The sequence below is a fragment of the Melanostigma gelatinosum genome (genome assembly GCF_949748355.1).
Source record: "Melanostigma gelatinosum genome assembly, chromosome: 22".
Lineage (NCBI taxonomy): Eukaryota > Metazoa > Chordata > Actinopteri > Perciformes > Zoarcidae > Melanostigma > Melanostigma gelatinosum.
In genome coordinates, this window is record NC_136655.1 from 10,899,512 (window position 1) to 10,917,600 (window position 18,089).

The window sequence follows — 18,089 nt, forward strand, 5'->3', positions numbered from 1 at the left end:
GTGTCCCTTTAAGAAGGAGAACATCTCAGTCAGAGTGGCAGGAGAGGCGACTCCGGCCTCGACTTGTGGGGTTCGAGATGAGGGGGCGGTGAGGGCGGACCTGTCGTGGGTACATCCCAAATCTCGTCAACGCATCCACGGTTTCCCTGCGGAGAGAGGAAACGAGGAAACACGGTTTGAAGAGAAATGAGACGTCCTCTCCACTGTGCAGCGTCACGTGAAGCGACACCTGTTTGTGATGACTGCGGTCTGATCACATCTGGATCAGCTGTCTGTCGGCTTTTGTGTCTGCACACAGGTGAACTGCACTTATACTAATGAAGACACAGTTACCATCACTGCCAGGGTGGAGATGTTTTTCACACTGCATTGAGTTTTTACTGTGTCCTTCTGATTGTGAAGTCCTTATTAAATAACCCAGCATCTCTTGAACACTGGAATTCATTTGTCAGGCTCTATATTTTTGGAGGAAATTGAAATGACATAACTTCAAACCCGACAGGAAGGAGTTCAGCCTCACGTGACTGAATTGAAATAATGATAAATTATGTAAAAAGTGTTTCGTCTCTCCAGCTCTCTCTGACTTTAATTGCATCCATAATACAAGTTATTGAGGGAAATAACAGATCATGAAAATAAATCTTTCTAACAAATGAAGAAAGTTGTTTGTGGTCCTTTTGTTGTTCCGACTACAATGAACATTTTATCCAGATGGTGAATCAGAAAACTAATCAAATATAAAACTTGACTTTAATCTGTGATCTGTCTTCAGTCTGGTATGAAACTCCAGTGATGTTGAGAACAGTCCGATCGGCTGCAGCGTCCAATCAATTAACTGATTAACAATGAGGGGGCGTGTCAGCCCGTAAAACACTTCCTGGAAGCCTGCTCTCGTGCATGCATCCTCCCTCCTCAGAGCAGAGCTTCTGAAGTTAGAGGGTTAGTAAAAAAATATATATAGATATCAGGTTACTTTTATTTATACCCGTAGGTAGACTTGGTTTGCAAATGAGAGAGGCATCCATCTCGACAGACATTACAAACAGGACAAGACAAACATGATGAAAGTACACAAGACTAAAAATCTGTCAATCAATATGTAAAATAAATAAGTACACACGTTTCTATAGCATCTGTGCACTATGCTATGATTTGTTCACCTGCGTGATGGCTGCTGGAACAAAGCTGTTTTTATACCGCGGATATATAGATATATATATTCCGTTTAAATTTTCAGCTCGTGGCCCCTCAAAGTAATCTTGAGCCCTTGTGAAGGTTTAAGAACCTCAGCTTTTTTTCAGGGTGCAACATCTTACATTATCTCAAAGAATAAAATAAAAATAAATAAACAGAATAAAGATGACAGTGAGAGCAAAGAACAAGTAATATCTTTATTTCACCCTGTTTGTTACAAATATTGTAAATGCAGGTAATAACATTGTAGAGTTCTTTACAGCTCCTGTGTATCCTCAATAAATAATAAAAGTGTCAATGTTGGACAACATTATCGACACTGAAGTTGAAGTGTCAGTTTGACGCCATGTGAGTTCCGGAAAGGTTGCGGTAACTGAACCTTTTTCGTTCTGTGGGTCTAATTGCACACTTTCATTGCTTTCAGTGAGGGAAGCCAGCTCAACAAGGCGTAGGCCTAATCTTATGTAAAAGCATTCATGCTGCAGAAGAACAAGGACACAATTGGGAGAACACACACTGATGATTAGAAGGTTATAATCATGTCTCTGAATTATCTAAGAGTACGGTAAAGTCGGAAGGATTGTTCTGATAAAAAACAAACAAGTCTGCTTCATGATAAAACATTAAGATTAAACATTTTGTTCTAAAACAACCAAGCAGCACACTTAAAAAAAAGAAAAAATCCCATTAGCTTTACATCCTTTCATACAATACTAACGAAATGAAAAATATGTAATAAAACCGAATAAAACGTAATTTGTTAATGAGCCCAATGGCTAGTGCAAGACAAGCCAAGGTCTATAAACACCAAAATGGAGGCATTGCTATTTACATCGAGACGTCTTGCATGCATGACTAATCCAAAATCCTTTCTCAATTTGATGATGTTGACTTACAAATGATCTCATGACTAAGAAAACCATTTTTTGTGTGCTTTTCAGTTTTGTCATTACAGAAAATAACAACCTATGTTACAGTAAAATTGTAACTTCTGTCCAGCGAAAAAAGCTCATTTACTCCCTCCATTGTGCCTCTACTGCATGACTGCTACTAAATAAGTCCATTTAGCATAGCAGTACATTTTTTCCTATTGCAAATGTAACACATTACAAAATAATTGTGATTGCGAAATGTCTGATTGCAGCAAATGTCGGTCCCCACTGGGGCCACTTCTGCGGAAGACTGAAATCATCCATCTTGTCGACAGCGTCTCTCTGCTGTGATCTATCCCTCCTCCTCCTCCTCCTCCTCTTTAGCTGAGTCTGCAGGAGCAGACTCCACCTGGGTTTCGGGCGGATCCACAGCCGTGTCTGTGGGGAGGTCAGGGCTCTCCTCTTTTGGGGATTTGGGAGGCTCCTCTTCTTTTGTTTCACCATCAGCAGCTGGAGAGCTTTCCGCTTCCTTCGCAGGACTCTCCTCGTCGACCTCCTCGGCGGGAGGCGTGTCGCCCTCGGCGGCTGCTACCTTGTCGTCCGCCCCCTCCTCACTCGCATCGACCGCCTTCTCCTCCGTTTCGCACCTTTCTTCCTCCGCAGGGGCCGCTGCTTCTTCCAGAGGCGGCAAGTCGTCCTCCACAGGCGGGATCCCGTTTCCCGCGGGACTTCGTGGTTTGTCGTCTTCAACGGGAGCCGTGTCCTCCGCCGCCATCTCTTCCTCTTCGTCTATCTCCTCCTCCAGGGGAGGGATCATCTGTTCTTCCCTCCCTCCGGGGAACAGCGTATCTGGGTAGACCAGTTTCAACTGCTCCTCAAAGTAGTCCTCCAGGTACAAGCCTGCGCTCCCCACTTCGGAGGTCGCCTGTACGATCAGTGCACAGAAACAGGAATGAAAGTATGTACTTTATTATACGACAATTATTTTGCAGATAACTCATATAGAGCGATGTTTACCTTGTAGTACTTTGCGCAGTTGAAAAATATGAGCCGGACGTCTGTGACGAACCCCTCCGGACCGTTATAACCGTCCCCCTCCTGCGACTTCGACTCCAGTTTCTTCTTGACAATCGACAAATCCATCGGGTTCTTGATCAGCTCTTTGTACCGCTTTGTCTCCTACATTAAAGAAAGCAAAAACAATTCAAGCACCTCATACAACTGATGTGATAATCCTATTTCCTCTCTAATAAATACCCACTTTCAGACACATTGTTTGATACTCAACACAACTACAAGTCAATTTTAACAAATGTATGCTGGATTCTGGTAGCAAGAAATGTCACCTTTACTGAAGTAGGCAACTTCTCTATTGTTGAAATCCCATCAATTAGAGTAAGTATCAGCAAGAAAACAGCGCAGCCTTTCATGTATTGACATAAAAACTTACTGATGGAGTAGCAGCCTGCTGGAAGTCCGTGCTGAAGTCATTGCAGAACAGACGTAGGAGCAGCCTCTCACACCTCTGCATCGTGGAAGAACAGGAAGCATTCGATCAAACATTTAAGTGATCGGGTTATCGAGAGGAAATTGTCTCCCTCAAGAGGCTGAGACTTGGATGGCAAACAGTGAGGAGGACTATAAAAGCAGAACGACAAAAGGCTTAAGTGATGAAGAATATCATGCACGGAAACGAAACAAAACAGCTGAGTGAGCGTACCCTTCTTCCAATAGTTGGGAAGCACTCAGAGATGGGGTCATCCTTGCTGTCACAGTCGTACTCCATCTCAGGAGAGGCGAGGTCCCGGCAGAGCGAACAGAACCACTCCCCACTGGGGAGAGACATCAGGACAGGAGAAGCTGTTAGGACTCATGCATGGGCCGGCAAACTGCTGCTGAATATGATCATATCAGACCGCCCAGGGTTAGTCGTCAGGTTCACCAGAGTCCCCATCACCAACGTACGTTTTGGATCATCTGTCAATTTTCTAACGTAGCAAAACCTGGAGAAGTACCGTTCGGGTCTGACGACAGGAAATGCAAGAATTGCAGTAAAATATCATAAAAAGTCCTATAAAAACTTTAACATCACAAATATTGCAGCTGTAAAATAATATATTTGTTCATACTGTTTAAAAACAATAAAGACCTCGATAATAACTGTCTGCAAGAAATTTAAATGCCGGTAATTTTTATTGGGCTGGACCAAATGTCCTTTTTTTAACATTCAAAGCTTTAGATATTGTGATGTCATCACCCTAAAACAATAGATTGCCGATAGACCGCAGTGAAAATGTGTTTGAAGGCCTAAATTGCAGCAAACATGGATGAAAACTGAATTCTAGAAAGCTTAGAGGCGTTCGGTACGGCCCTATCAAAACGCTGCATTTGTAAGGCAAGGCAAGTTTATTTTAACTATGTCTACATTTTATCTGTGAAAGATTACATAATAACCTCAGAGACAATACACCCTGAGGTGGACGGCCAGTCGGCGCCTTTACTTGAAGAGCTCTTTTGTCAATCAGTTGTATTTGTCTTTTTAATGTCTAACTTCTGTAATAACTAGCAGCACCCTTTTGAACCCGACATAACGATTGGCATTTTTGTACATGATGTTCTGGTCTCGTCTAATCTGAGAAGCGTGCCTCGTTATGAAAAGTAAAGTTCTTTGAGCCGAATACTTAGACGCTTCAGTGGTTTTGAGATACGCATCTCTCACCTGGGGGACTCGTTCAGAGCGGGAATGTGGCAGGCCAGATGAAAGACTTTGGGACACTTGTCGCAACAGAGCAGCTCCCCCCCGTTCTGACAGACGGCGCACCAGTCCTCGTTAGGGTCCTCCTCCGGCTCCGCTCTCTTTTCGGACTCGGGCTGCACTGCGGGCTGCGGATGCTGCTCTTTGACCGCTCTGCTGGACTCCGCTGCGGCCTCCGCTCCGGGCGCCGGGACTGGTGCAGGTACCTTTAGCTGCTGCCGAGGCTTGGACTGAGCCCCGGTGCTGCTGTCCGGCAGGCTGGAGCCGACGCTGGACTGCACCTGTCGGGCGAATGAAACTGTAGGACACATGCAGATGGATACAACTGGTGCAGTGCCCGTTCGGAAACATCCCTGTTCCGAACGGGCCCGAATGCTCGGCATGTGACGCTCAAACGAACGGGCCCGAATGCTCGGCCTGTGACGCTCAAACGAACAAACTTCTGAACTCTGCGCTTCATTGTGTCCTCAGCAACACACCTGCCATGACAGAGTTGCAACACCAGTGCAACACGGTTCACAGATTTAAAATCATGTTAAAATATTGAATTATGTTACCGTTCTAACTCATTGTCCTCAGAAATAACTTACAAAAGGCACCCAAAGCACTTACAAAAAAATTCCAACTCAACTGTAAACTATTTGCTGGGGAAGGCAACCAAGTGGCGGCCTACTCTGGTTCCATTCTGCTTCCAGTTAGCTATTTGCTGGTATGGAGAAAGAGTTTGGCACAGTGAACTTTTGGCAATGTTCCGTGCTCTGCCCGCTGCCAACTACATGCTGGACTCAATCTGCAGACCCCCGAAGGCCCGCCCCCGCTGCTGAGCACTTGTTTATACACTTAAATGTATTAAAATGACGCGTGTCCAAATCACACCAAATTCGATACAAGTACTCCCTTGGATCTCCAGCATGACACCCACCAAGTGTGAAGTAGACCGGATGAGCAGTTCTCGAGATCCAAAGAGATTCCTTGCTTCATAATAACAATAATACATTTTATTTATATCGCGCTTTTCATAGTACTCAAAGACACTTTACATTAAAATTCTCATATATCAAAGCAACACACTAAAACATAAAATACACAATATTGGTCACACATTAAAAGCAGTTTTGAAAAGGTGGGCTTTGATTTGAGATTTAAATATGGAAAGGTCAGTTATAGTAAAATGACTCGGAGAAATAGAGCCCAGACAGTGGGACAGTGAGCATTTGGCATTTCAAGAAGCTAAACTTAGCAGGACATTCTGGACTCGTGCCGCAGTAATTCTCTTACAAATCTAACGTCATCCTCGTCCTCTGGTTCGTCCTTGATGACGATGACGGGCCCCGGGGACAGCCTCCGTCGTCGCTTGGCTGAGGGGGCCGATGGAGGCTCAGAGCTCTGCTTCCAGGAAGTCGTCCTTCAACGAAGAGTGAGAGAGAGAGAGAGAGAGAGAGAGAGAGAAGGGAAGATTATGACCAGGATATAGTTGTGTTTAAAGTTTGTCCTCTGAATCAACATAAATGTGACGACAGAGGGACAGTTTTTATTCATTCATATCTTAAATGTAAGCTGATATTTCAGGGAAGCAATTAAATTGCAGTCTACAACAACGGCGTGGAGTGTAAGACTGAGGGCTGATTACAGACAACTACTGTTAAAACATGACATCATTTGATGTCATTTCAGCGTTGTGCGAAGATGTTTAATCAACTATCAACTCCCACGCATCTATCTAGTTAACAAGCACAGAATCAAAACATCATGAGGGAAAAAGTTCAGTAACAATCTAAAGATGGGAGGAACTGTGATGTTGAGGACAGATTTTCGGATCTTTTCTTACCCTGTGCCTCTGTCTGAGGAAGACGGTTTGGCCATTGGGGAGTTCTGCCGTGCTTGAGCTTGAGAGAAGAGGAAAATAAATCTTTAAAAGGTTTGGAAGTCGTCCTAAATTAAAGACTAATTTTCACACAGGATAAGATCTTTGTGGCCGTTGTTGAATCAGAGCAGCGATAATGACCTGCTGTGTGATTAAACGCGCTGGTTTTATCTGCAATTGCTGCAGCTAGACTCGGACCAAAGCTGGGTTTGGGAATAGAGATGGTGATGGAGGGGACAGATCCACCAGACTCACTCCTCTTCAGGAAGGAGGACTCCATCAGGCCCCTCTTTAGGGAACAAGAACAGGGTGTAATTACTGATTCGATAAAAGTTACGCAAAACCAGCCTAAACAGCACTTTCTCTCTGGGATCATGAGAGACTGGAGACGCTCTCCGACCAACCTGTTGTGGTGACATCTGTGTAGCTGCTCCAGCAGAGAGGGGCTGCGGGTAGCGGGACATACCCTGCAACACATCCATGGGTTTAGGGGGGAAGCTGGAGCTATGGATCAGATCTCTCAGAGACTAGATGTAGAAAATAATTGAAGTTGAAATGAACAGTTTAAAGGTTTTAAAAATAATACGTTTCGGATACATTTTAAGTGACTTTTCCTGATAGAAGACGGTTAACAGTAATAAATACCATTCTGCTATTATTACACAGTGAGAATAAAACAAAATGTTTTTTAAGAATGAAGTCCTGACACAAGAAGCGAGATAAATATAATCTCATAGAACAAACAACTTGATTCACCCCACTGTCATAAGAGAACGTTTTATCAAAACTGATATAGCAACATTCACGTCAATGAAACTCATGCGATTATAAAACATGAAGTGGGCTGAAGACAAGACTAGTGATGGGAACGTGATGTCTTCCTGGTCATTTAAACTTTGTCTGTTCAGCATAGAACGCTCCATGTGACGAGCCTCACACACACATTTGGCATCCCACACACACGCACGTTTGCACACTCATCTTTCTACTGGCACTAACCTACCTGAGCAGCTGGGAATCCTGGGTTGTGGAGCATGGATGATGTGGGGCTTCTAGGGTTGGGGTAGGAGCTTCCGTATCTGCGCCCCGGCTGTCCCAAGCTTGGAGGGCCTTGGGAGGACGGGGACCCTCCGTGGGTGGGTCTGGTTGGGGGTGGAGGGCCGGGGTGTCCTGGGACCCTGATATTTTGGTACCAGGACCAGTGGTTAGGTGGGGGCTGTCTGTTGGTGGGCTGCTGGGCAAGCTTATCCACCTTGGACAGAGGAATAACAGTCAATTCCATTCTATTTAATGGAGTAGATGACAAATAAACGCGTAATATTCAGTATGTGACAGTAGTGAGAAAAAAGCATAAAGGACGATTTCACAAATTTGACTTGAGCAATGGCTTTGTGTTTTTATATTTCACTGTCGCAAAACAAGTTCACTTGTCACGGTGCCAAAACTACTGTCTGTGATGAATATATAGAAATATATGTATATATATATATATATATAATATAATATAATATATACATGCATCTGGAGCTGAGCCAACGTGCTCTGTCTCTGCTGAGCCGAGACGGAAAGACCTCCAGTGGGGGCTTCTGCTCTGGGACCTGGGGCCTGGAGGTTGGTGATGGGTGGCCGGCTCTGGCCCCTTTCTACCACCAAAGCACCTGGAGAAGACAAGCAAACCGTCAAAGGACACATCAGGTATGAAATCATATCGACCAGGTCGCCCAGCTCATCTCAAAAGAGAACCGGTCGAGTTGCAGTTTACATCCATTGTTGCTCAGAAGCAGAGCGATAAATAAGACGAGACAAATACACTGGGAGACTGAGATGCAACAACTATCTTGTTTACTACATTCAAGAGACGCACTGACGCGTAAAGATGAATTCAAAGTATAGGATGACGTCACCAACGGAAGCCTTTCGATGGAACTCTCCATCAAACTGCTGCGCGCTCATTCTTCTTATGAAATCTTATGAAAAAAGACTTTCCTCTTCTTTTCCTTCTCTTGAATCTCAGCTGCTGATGTAGTTATTCTATCACTCAAAGATCAACAGTAACTTTGCATTTTTTTCTAACTTTCTTCCCCAGTGTGCAGCAATAATACAAACACAAAGGTAACGAACACACCTTTTAAGACACACGAAGCCTTCTAGCGAATCATTAATCGGCGGTGCTTGACTCGTGATAAAGTTTCGACAGAAGTGCAAGTCTCACCAAGGTCTACGTTCGTGGCCCAGAAACCAGAGCGGCACTGAAAGCGAACAGTACTCTGAGGGACGATGGAGGGATTACAGCTCGCTCTCATCAGGTAATGGATCTGGAAAAGGATCTAGAAGACAGAACACACAAAATATATATTTACATACTATTTCTACAGCGACAGAAAGTGCATGGAACAATTGCTGCTGTTGGACGTTAACGCCACTCACCAGTCTCTTGCAGTACAGCAGGGCTGTCCCGCTATGGCTGGCTGTGGCCCATTTCGTAAAGCTGATGACGTGGTCTAGGTGCCTGCTCAGAGTGTTGACGTCCTCTTGCTGCTTTTTCAAACCCAGCTCGTGGTCTTTAGTCAGAGCCTATGAGGAAATGTTGGCGTGAATGAAAAAAAATGTATTTCACATGTCATAACTGCCTTTGAAACGTCGTTAAAAATGTACCTCAAGCTGGTTAACCAGAATCTTTCCCTTCCTGTTGATCTCCATGATCAAACTACAGATGGACTTCTTTATTTCATTGGTGACCGACTTCCGGTTTTCCTCCACTTGATGGAGTCTGTGAAAATGAATATTAATGTCATCAACATCAGTTTTTAAAGTGACTAAATTCTAATTATTACAATACACAGCAACTTATCCATGTCAAAATGTTAATGCAAACAAATATGCTCATATCTGAAAAAGACAAAGAAGCATAAACTGTGATGAGGTCCCAGCTGTAGAGGAGAACTTTACCCGGTGCTGATACAGCTGGACACATCCTCGATGGCCTTTCTTTTCTCTTGCAACTGCTGAGTCATGTTCTCCAGATGCTGCTTGTGGTTCCTGTATGCATCATCCAAAAACTGGTAGCTGGAAAATAAACAATATGTGTGTTAATTGTTGAAAGTTGATCTTTTTTTTCTTAAAAACAGCTGTTCTTGTTGTTGTGGTCCAGTTCAATCTATTCCTATCGCCAAGGACGACTTATATAATATGACCGATATGACTTGTTTGGATGCTAAACATGGTTTTGACATAAATACATAAAGCCTCATCAAACCTCGCAGCTGCGATCATCAAACATAAAAAATGGATGTAACAAGCTGAATCACCATTGCCAGTTGCAAAGGATTCATATTTATGGAAGATGAATAGAACAATACATGATTTTCATTTTAGAAAAAAAAAATAAAAAAAAAATAAAATCAGCCTACTTGTGATCCTTATGCTTAAGCAGCTGACAGTCCCGGCATGTGAGCCGGTCACACGTCTCACAAAACAGCTTCAGTGGCTCCTGCTTGTGGATGTCACAAAACACAGGCTTCTGTGTGGACATACCTACTGCTTCTGTGATACAGACATGGAGGGGGGGGGGGGGGGGGGGGGGGATTATGAACATTAAATGTTCGCTCAGCTTTTTAAAACAACTAAACAATCATCACATTTTGCCAGAAAAACGTTTGCCGACATCGCCGGAAACTCATCTGGTTGGTTGACTGCAGAGCTTTGAATATTTAACAGCGCTCTCTCACTAAAGTATAACCCTAACTGCTGTTTTTCTTCCGTGTACCACACACACTACCTGGAGACATCTCCTCCTTCTGGCGTATGGTGTGATCCCTGGTGAACTTGACCCTTTGGTGCGCCTCAATACACGCCACGCACAGAAACTCCACGCACTCCACGCAGTAACCGGTCGCCTCTGTGTTGTCGTCGCAGCTGACACACAACTATCGACGACAAAAGTAAAGAACATAAGGAAAAGAAGACAGGGGGTCATAAAAACTGTTTGGAGACGAGCGGCTCGGGATCGGACAGTTAGGGCCTGTACCTGGCTGGACTTCTCCACGGTGCTGCTCGGCACCTCAGCAGAGTCCTTGACGAAGAAATTATCCAACATGTCCATCTCCCAGCATTCCTGTCTGCATACCGGACATCGAACGGCACCCACTGGAGCAGGAGAGACAAGATCCACTGTTATAGGTGTCAGCTCACAACCCTTTATTACAAGCCTTTATTGTTTAAAACAAACACACATATGTGGGTGATGTGAGCCTAGGAATTCACCAAGGAGTTTGATATAATATACAGAGAGATAGACAATAGATGTGGCCGTTTGAGACTTGAGTTTTACTTTGTTTGAGTTCAAATTAGCACTTGTTTATCTGCTTGCTCTTAGTGACATGAACATAAGCTATTCTCACGTGATTTGGTGTCGACTTGACCTTGTGAGTCGCGCCTCGGGTCTGCGCTCCTGAAGGGGGCCGGGAGACACCTCTTGCAGAAGGAGTGAAGACACGGCAGCAGTTTGGGCTCTCTGTTGTGGAAGCTCAACTTGCAGATGGGACAGGTGTCCATGAGCCCGAAGGCGCCTTGCGGCTTCAGCCTCTCTTCCTCGGCCGGCAAACTTTCCGCCTCGTTTTCCACAATAATGACAATGTCGTCGTTGTCAACATTTTCGGCACTTTCATCCATTTTGTTTCACTGCCTCGTTTCCCTTTCAACCAATCAATATAGCGTTACGATTGAAAACAAAGGATAGCCTATTCCTGGTTTAACAAGCCAGAGAGCGAATACACATTCTTGATATTATGCATTACAACATGAAAGACGTGGACAATTCATCCTACAAAATGGTTTATTAAACTGTGCGATAACAGTTTTAGTTGAAGTGCAACTATTAATTATTTCCGTTTTGAAAGCTAAATTAGCATCGTAGCCTAATTCAACTGCACATTATATCAGGAACCATAAACAATTAAGTCCCCGGTTTGAGGCACTTCTTACTCATACCACAAGAGAGATAAGAGCGCATAGTCACTTATGACTTAAATTTACGCTACATGCATAGTATTTTGAAGCTCATATGTCCATGGGAAAGGCGGCCATCTGTGCACTCTTTACAGAAGGCAAAACACACACCAGATATTACCCAGAATGCACTACGGTTCTTTAAAGCTACAGTGCCCGGTTGGGGCCAAACTACATTCTATCCATGGGCAGACAACTTGAACTTTGACATTTTCAACCGGTGGTGTAAAATATTGAGCCCCATTTAACGTTATATATTTTAAACAGTAACTATTAAACCTCGTTGTACGTGTGAATGCCTTATGGTTTATCTGTTAGATAGTATGTTTGTGTCACTCTCTCAGTCATTTGCCAGCTAAGGTGGGAGGGTCCTAAAGGGAGAATGCTCTTTGTATTTGGGAGGAGTCTTTGCTGTGGTCAAAGAGCAGCAAAACAGGTCACATAAACTGTGTCAATGTGTGCAATTTGGCATTTTTAATCGCAGCTGTTTGAATTAACATACAAATAGCAGCACTGGGGAAGTTTGCCCTCGACGACTCAAACTTTGAAGAGCATGGAATTGACAGCTGTGAGTCACTCCATTCCTCTGAGTGACGGAAACAGCATACCTTTGATTGGACTCGGAACTTATGGGGATCCCCGCACGGTAAAACAAATTATTTTACCAGATTACTTACAGGACATTAATTAATAACTTGCATGTAAGTCACAATATCAAAATCACTTTTCAATCGGAGTGATATTTGTTGGAATGCTGTTAAGCATTACAACTATTGTTATCCTGTTTCTTTATTGTTGGAATGCTGTTAAGCATTCCAACTATTGTTATCCTGTTTCTTTATTCCACTATTTCTTCCGTCCCCCGTTTCGTCGCAACGCTTCTTCTTCTTCATTTTTTAAGCTACAGAAACCGTTAAACTATGGGTGTGTATTGTATGGGTGTGTATTGCGCAATACACACCCAATTTATAATGGGTGTGTATAGTAGTATTACTACTACTGCTACTGCTATTACTGCTACCATAATATTATTACTACCACTACTGCTATTACTACCACTACCACTACTATTATTACTGATACCACAACTGCTAATACTGCTATTCCTGCTACTACCAGTACTAATAACCAGTACTTATACTACTACAGCTATTAGTACGACTGCTGATACTACTACTTCTACTACTTCTTCTAATTACAAATACTTCGACGACAACTTCTACTACTACTGCTACTACAAATATCACTACTGCTACAACTAGTACTTATTCAAATGCTACTCATACTTATACTGCGAATAATACTTCTACTACTACTACAACAAATATCACTACTGCTGGAATTCTTTTAAGCAGAAACCGTTCGAATATCAAAATGTTCAGCTCTTTCAGGAGAGGGGTGACATAACTTCATATTTGTATCTTTCAACTTTTTGAATTATTCAGCTTTTTGCAATTTTTTTTAAATTGGATATCTATTTTCAGCAATGTTTTTGAGATTCATTTCAGCTTTCAGCATTCCACCGCATTTTCAGCAGGAAATGCATTTTCTAGTCTAAGATATTATTCACTCATGAGATTTTCTTTTTTTTGACAGACCCCGAAAGGAACTGCATACGAATCAGTCAAATTGGCAATTGACATAGGGTACAGACACCTTGATGGGGCTTTGGTGTATTTCAATGAACATGAGGTGGGACAAGCTATAAGGGACAAAATTGCAGACGGGACTGTGAAGAGAGAGGACATCTTCTACTGTGGGAAGGTTTGCAAAAGTTTGCTTTTTTTTGTTGTTGCAAGCGTCTGAAAAGTGTAGCTTTTGCCTGCAACATGTTTAATTTGGTTTTATGTGAAGCACTTTGAATTACCTTGTTGTTGAAATGTGCTATACAAATAAACTTGCCTTGCCTTACAACAACTAATACATTTCCCGTATGCACTGATTATGCAGTTGTGGAACACATTCCATTCCCCAGAATTGGTTCTACCTGCTTTGGAGAAAACTTTGAAGACATTACAGCTGGATTATGTCGACCTCTACATTGTAGAGATGCCCACAGCCTTTAAGGTATGTGTGTATGTAATTTGTTCTTCTTTATTACATTTTATTGATACTCATTGCTGTGAATTATAGTCTAAATCATTTCTCCTCACTGAATATTTTTTATTTTCTGAAGCCAGGAGATACATTTTACCCCAAAGATGAGAATGGGAAGTACATTTATCACAAGACCGATCTCTGTGCAACATGGGAGGTGAGTCACTTTAAATATCCAAGTTCCTCATTCGGTTTTATCCTCGATTTTAACTCTTGAAGTCTCTCAGTGACACATACTGAACATCCTGCTGAGGTTAAGTAGATTTGCGTACCGATGACATCGCTTCCAAAATAGCAGCTGGTCAGCACATTTGGCAGAACTAGCTAATTTCATAAAGCTTGTTTTTGTGCTAAAGGTAAATTTCAACACATTTAACAATGCTGCTTTGATAAAATGTCTTACATTACATCTAAACTATTTGTCACAATAAAAAAATGATTAATGAGTTGCTCAATTGATTTAGCTGATTCACTCATTTTTAATTAAAACATGTTCTGTTGTTTAATTCAAGACATTTATACAAATATAAAATATTGTCAAATTGATTAAATTATTAGTCAAGAATGTTTGCATATCCGTAAATAAAACACGCAAACAAACTATATTTAACGATCCTATTTTGGTCCTATTTAAAAGTAATTTCATATATTTTTTGCAGTAAGGATTAGAATGAACGATGCACTTTCATTTCAGGATGCACTGAAGATCATCCAAGGAGACATTTTTGTCTTTTAAAAAAAATCTGAAAAAGATTTTTTGCCAATCAAAAGCCAAATTGATTGATTTTCAAATGAGCAATACATTTACACTAAATGCCATTGTGACATATGTAACATTTCAGATATTTGCCTCTTGGCGGTTGTATTGAGAAAATATTTCCAGAAACGTGTTCCATGTGGTTCATTTTGTCTGTTATATCCTCTATGATTTTCATTTAATAAGGAAAAACGGTCTGGATTCTTATGGGTTAAGGAGAAAACTGACCATAATTTGATAATTAAACATGAAAATCTTTGCCTTTTGTCTCGGCTCAAGTCTACAAATCCATTTGTTCACAACCACAGACTCCCGAGGTCAATAAAGAGAATAGAAATGTGCTGACGGTCACTTTCCTGTGTTGTGTGCCCATAAAACATTTCTGTTCAAAGTCTAATTTGTTGCTTTATGACTGTGCTCTTTTTGTTATGTTGTGGACAGGCTTTGGAGGCTTGTAAAGATGCTGGACTGATAAAGTCTCTCGGAGTATCCAACTTTAACAAGAGACAACTGGAGCTGATCCTAAACAAACCTGGGCTGAAACACAAGCCTGTCTCAAACCAGGTAGAGAGACCGGATAATAGCACACTATGTTCTGGAGATGAGGCAAATCAAATAAATATATTCAATTTTTGATGAAAGAAAGAAAAGAAACCTCAGACAAGAAAATGCCCGAAGTCAGTGACTTATTATTATGCTAAACAAATAGAATACAAAACTGTAGCTACGCCCTAAGAAGACTTGCTTGGCAAATAAACACAAACTAAGACTCACATGAAGAATTGAGTCTTTCTTCAGCAACTGACAAAAACTATTTGTGTTTTTTCCCTTTTTAAAAAAAATACAGGTTGAATGCCATCCCTATTTCACTCAGCCAAAGTTGCTTGAGTACTGCCAGCAGAAGGATATTGTCATTGTGGGATACAGCCCATTGGGGACATCTAGAGATGCATCGTGGTATGGGAGAGAAATGCACTTATCACATTCAGTTAATGTGTAACTTTAAAAAGCCAGTGGATTCAAGGACATGACCACATGACCATGAACTTACAAAGGTAGCATTTAAAGAAAATGTTATTTGCATCATCATATAATGCCAATCGTTTCAACAGGGTCAACTTAAAATGCTCTCCAATGTTGGAAGACGAGCTACTGACATCGATTGCTAAAAAGCATAACAAGAACACAGCCCAGGTGGTGTTAAGGTTCAACGTGCAGCGAGGCGTGGTGGTCATCCCAAAGAGCTTCAACCCTGCTCGCATTGAGGACAACTTTCAGGTTTGTTTGTCTTGCACCAGTTTCGACAAACATTCAGCATGCTGGGAGAGCCTGATCCTCCAGAAAAACAGGAAATGTATCAACTGTTTTTGTCTAAACTGTTACTCTTGTAAAGCGGCCTTGGGTCCCCTGAAAGGCGCTATATAAATTAAAGTTATTATTATTATTATTAACTGTGTTGTTAACACTGCAGATATTCGACTTCTCTCTTTCTGATGCTGAGATGAAGGCAATTGAGGGATTGAACAAGAATATTCGTTTTGTGGAGCTTCTCATGTGAGTATGCTTACTGTGAGTTATGTTTCTGTTCCTGTAATAAACAAAAATAGTATTTATCTTTTATTGACTCAACAGGTGGTCTGATCACCCAGAGTATCCATTTCACGATGACTACTAGATACCATAGATGTCAAGACTTCAATTCGATCAAATAAGCTGACTTGTTGTTGGAATGCTGTTAAGCATTCCAACTGTTGTTATCCTGTTTCTTTATTGTTGGAATGCTGTTAAGCATTTATTCCTAAACATTTACAGACCACCTAAATACTGTGCAACCTTCTTTGATGAGTTTACTGAACTGCTGTCTGTAATCTGTATTGATTTTGACTGTGTTGTTATTGTTGGTGATTTTAATATCCATGTTGATAATCCCCAGGACAGAGATTATATAGAACTATGTGGTGTCCTTGATAACTATGATCTGACTCAGCATGTGACAGGACCCACCCACAACAAGGGGCACACTCTGGACCTAATCATCACCAAAGGTGAAACATTTCCAAGGTCGCTGTGACTGATGTTGCACTCTCTGATCATTTCTGTGTTTTCTTTGAGAGTGCAATCTCCTTGCACACAAATGTCCAAACCAAGGTTGTGACAAAGCGTTACATCTCTGAAAACACCAGTGAACTATTTATTCAGAAGTTCTCCTCCACACCAGCCCTCTCTTGCCTCTCAGTCAATGAGCTTGTAGATGCCTTACTGTTATCCTGTTTCTTTATTGTTGGAATGCTGTTTAGCATTCCAACTACTACTAATACTGCGACAACTACTACTACTGCTAATATTTCTAGTATTACCACTACAACTTTTGCTGTTGCTACTATTACTACTGCTATTACTACCACTACCACCACTATTATTACTGATACCACAACTGCTAATACTGCTATTCCTGCTACTACCAGTACTAATACTACTACAGCTATTAGTAAGACTGCTGATACTACTACTTCTTCTAATTACAAATACTTCTACTACTACTGCTACTACAAATATCACTACTGCTACAACTAGTACTTATTCAAATGCTACTCATACTTATACTGCGAATAATACTTCTACTACTACTCCAACAAATATCACTACTGTTGGAATTCTTTTAAGCAGAAACCGTTCGAATATCAAAATGTTCAGCTCTTTCAGGAGAGGGGTGATATAACTTCATAGTTGTAATCTTTTTGGATTGTTCAGCTTTTTGCAATTTTTTTAAAATTGGATATCTATTTTCAGCAATGTTTTTGAGATTCATTTCAGCTTTCAACATTCCAACGCATTTTCAGCAGGAAATGCATTTTCTAGTTCATTTTGTTGCATGCTTTTAAATTCTGTGTCTTTCATTAAAAATAATTTTGATGGTGTATTTCATGAAATATTTTGATGTATGATTTACCTCAATGATTAAAGCGATTTTAATAAATAAAGACCATATTGTTTTCTATTTTCATTGCAAGCCTTTGTAATTGATTTAAAGACTGAAGTGGAGGATGGCTCCTGCCGTTTGTACGCTGTTCAAGAAACCGCAATCGCTTATTGTTGCAACAGCGGCTGTTTATGAATGTGACATTTTAAATTGAGCATTAAATAGTAAGTTAGATCACTTTTTCGGCTGTGATGTAACATACATTTTCCCCGTCGTTATTGCGAAAAGAGATCGCCTATAAAAATGCTACCTTCAGGTTCCGTAGGAAATATTCTAGTTATGCCCATTGAAGTGTCTGGTAAAGTGGTACAAAGGGCTGTCAACATATTTTTAAAGGTAAACAGTTGCTAAATGTCTGCTATCTAGATAGTAGCCGTACCATGTAAGCTTGTAACAAGTAATGCGACCACGTGTGTCCTTGATTATAAACAGAATGCCATTGTTTACACTGCCTTTTATTCAACCTGCGAACTCGGAAGTAGTAAAACGTTTCAGAGTGTTGTTGAAGGCACCATAATAGCTATCCAACCTTGCTACCTGTAGTTAGCACGTTGGCTAATGCG

At 41.5% G+C, this 18,089-nt stretch overlaps 2 protein-coding genes across 3 annotated transcripts; one reads left to right on the plus strand and one right to left on the minus strand.

The window, feature by feature from the left end:
• Positions 1-1,431: 1,431 nt before the first annotated feature.
• Positions 1,432-11,714, minus strand: trim24 (tripartite motif containing 24). The gene is made up of 19 exons (XM_079294812.1): positions 11,086-11,714; positions 10,713-10,831; positions 10,464-10,611; positions 10,096-10,228; positions 9,635-9,751; positions 9,341-9,455; positions 9,113-9,259; positions 8,898-9,012; positions 8,201-8,343; positions 7,689-7,937; positions 7,090-7,212; positions 6,827-6,974; positions 6,650-6,707; positions 6,100-6,226; positions 4,786-5,102; positions 3,787-3,898; positions 3,517-3,591; positions 3,084-3,245; positions 1,432-2,991 (listed from the first exon to the last, which is right to left on the minus strand). The coding sequence occupies exons 1-19, from the start codon at positions 11,354-11,356 to the stop codon at positions 2,419-2,421; spliced, it is 3,252 nt and encodes a 1,083-aa protein (XP_079150938.1). The 5' UTR covers positions 11,357-11,714; the 3' UTR covers positions 1,432-2,418.
• A 383-nt stretch (positions 11,715-12,097) lies between these two features.
• Positions 12,098-17,429, plus strand: LOC306796009 (aldo-keto reductase family 1 member D1-like). 2 transcript variants are annotated; one of them, XM_079294770.1, is made up of 9 exons: positions 12,098-12,338; positions 13,289-13,456; positions 13,643-13,759; positions 13,869-13,946; positions 14,988-15,110; positions 15,394-15,503; positions 15,659-15,824; positions 16,018-16,100; positions 16,179-17,429. In XM_079294770.1, the coding sequence occupies exons 1-9, from the start codon at positions 12,246-12,248 to the stop codon at positions 16,219-16,221; spliced, it is 981 nt and encodes a 326-aa protein (XP_079150896.1). In that variant the 5' UTR covers positions 12,098-12,245; the 3' UTR covers positions 16,222-17,429. The 2 variants fall into 2 exon arrangements, with proteins under 2 accessions (XP_079150896.1, XP_079150897.1); XM_079294771.1 differs by lacking the exon at positions 13,289-13,456.
• Positions 17,430-18,089: the final 660 nt, after the last annotated feature.

Excerpts from the sequence above, each read along its gene's own strand:
- trim24 (XM_079294812.1), bottom strand. The coding sequence starts at position 11,356 with ATGGATGAAAGTGCCGAAAATGTTGACAACGACGACATTGTCATTATT. Across the intron at positions 10,612-10,712 it reads CCGTGGAGAAGTCCAGCCAG|TTGTGTGTCAGCTGCGACGA; the intron begins GTACAGGCCCTA and ends TGTCGTCGATAG. Across the intron at positions 6,708-6,826 it reads CGCGTTTAATCACACAGCAG|CTCAAGCACGGCAGAACTCC; the intron begins GTCATTATCGCT and ends TCTTCTCTCAAG.
- LOC306796009 (XM_079294770.1), top strand. The coding sequence starts at position 12,246 with ATGGAATTGACAGCTGTGAGTCACTCCATTCCTCTGAGTGACGGAAAC. Across the intron at positions 13,947-14,987 it reads ATCTCTGTGCAACATGGGAG|GCTTTGGAGGCTTGTAAAGA; the intron begins GTGAGTCACTTT and ends TGTTGTGGACAG. Across the intron at positions 15,504-15,658 it reads ACATCTAGAGATGCATCGTG|GGTCAACTTAAAATGCTCTC; the intron begins GTATGGGAGAGA and ends TCGTTTCAACAG.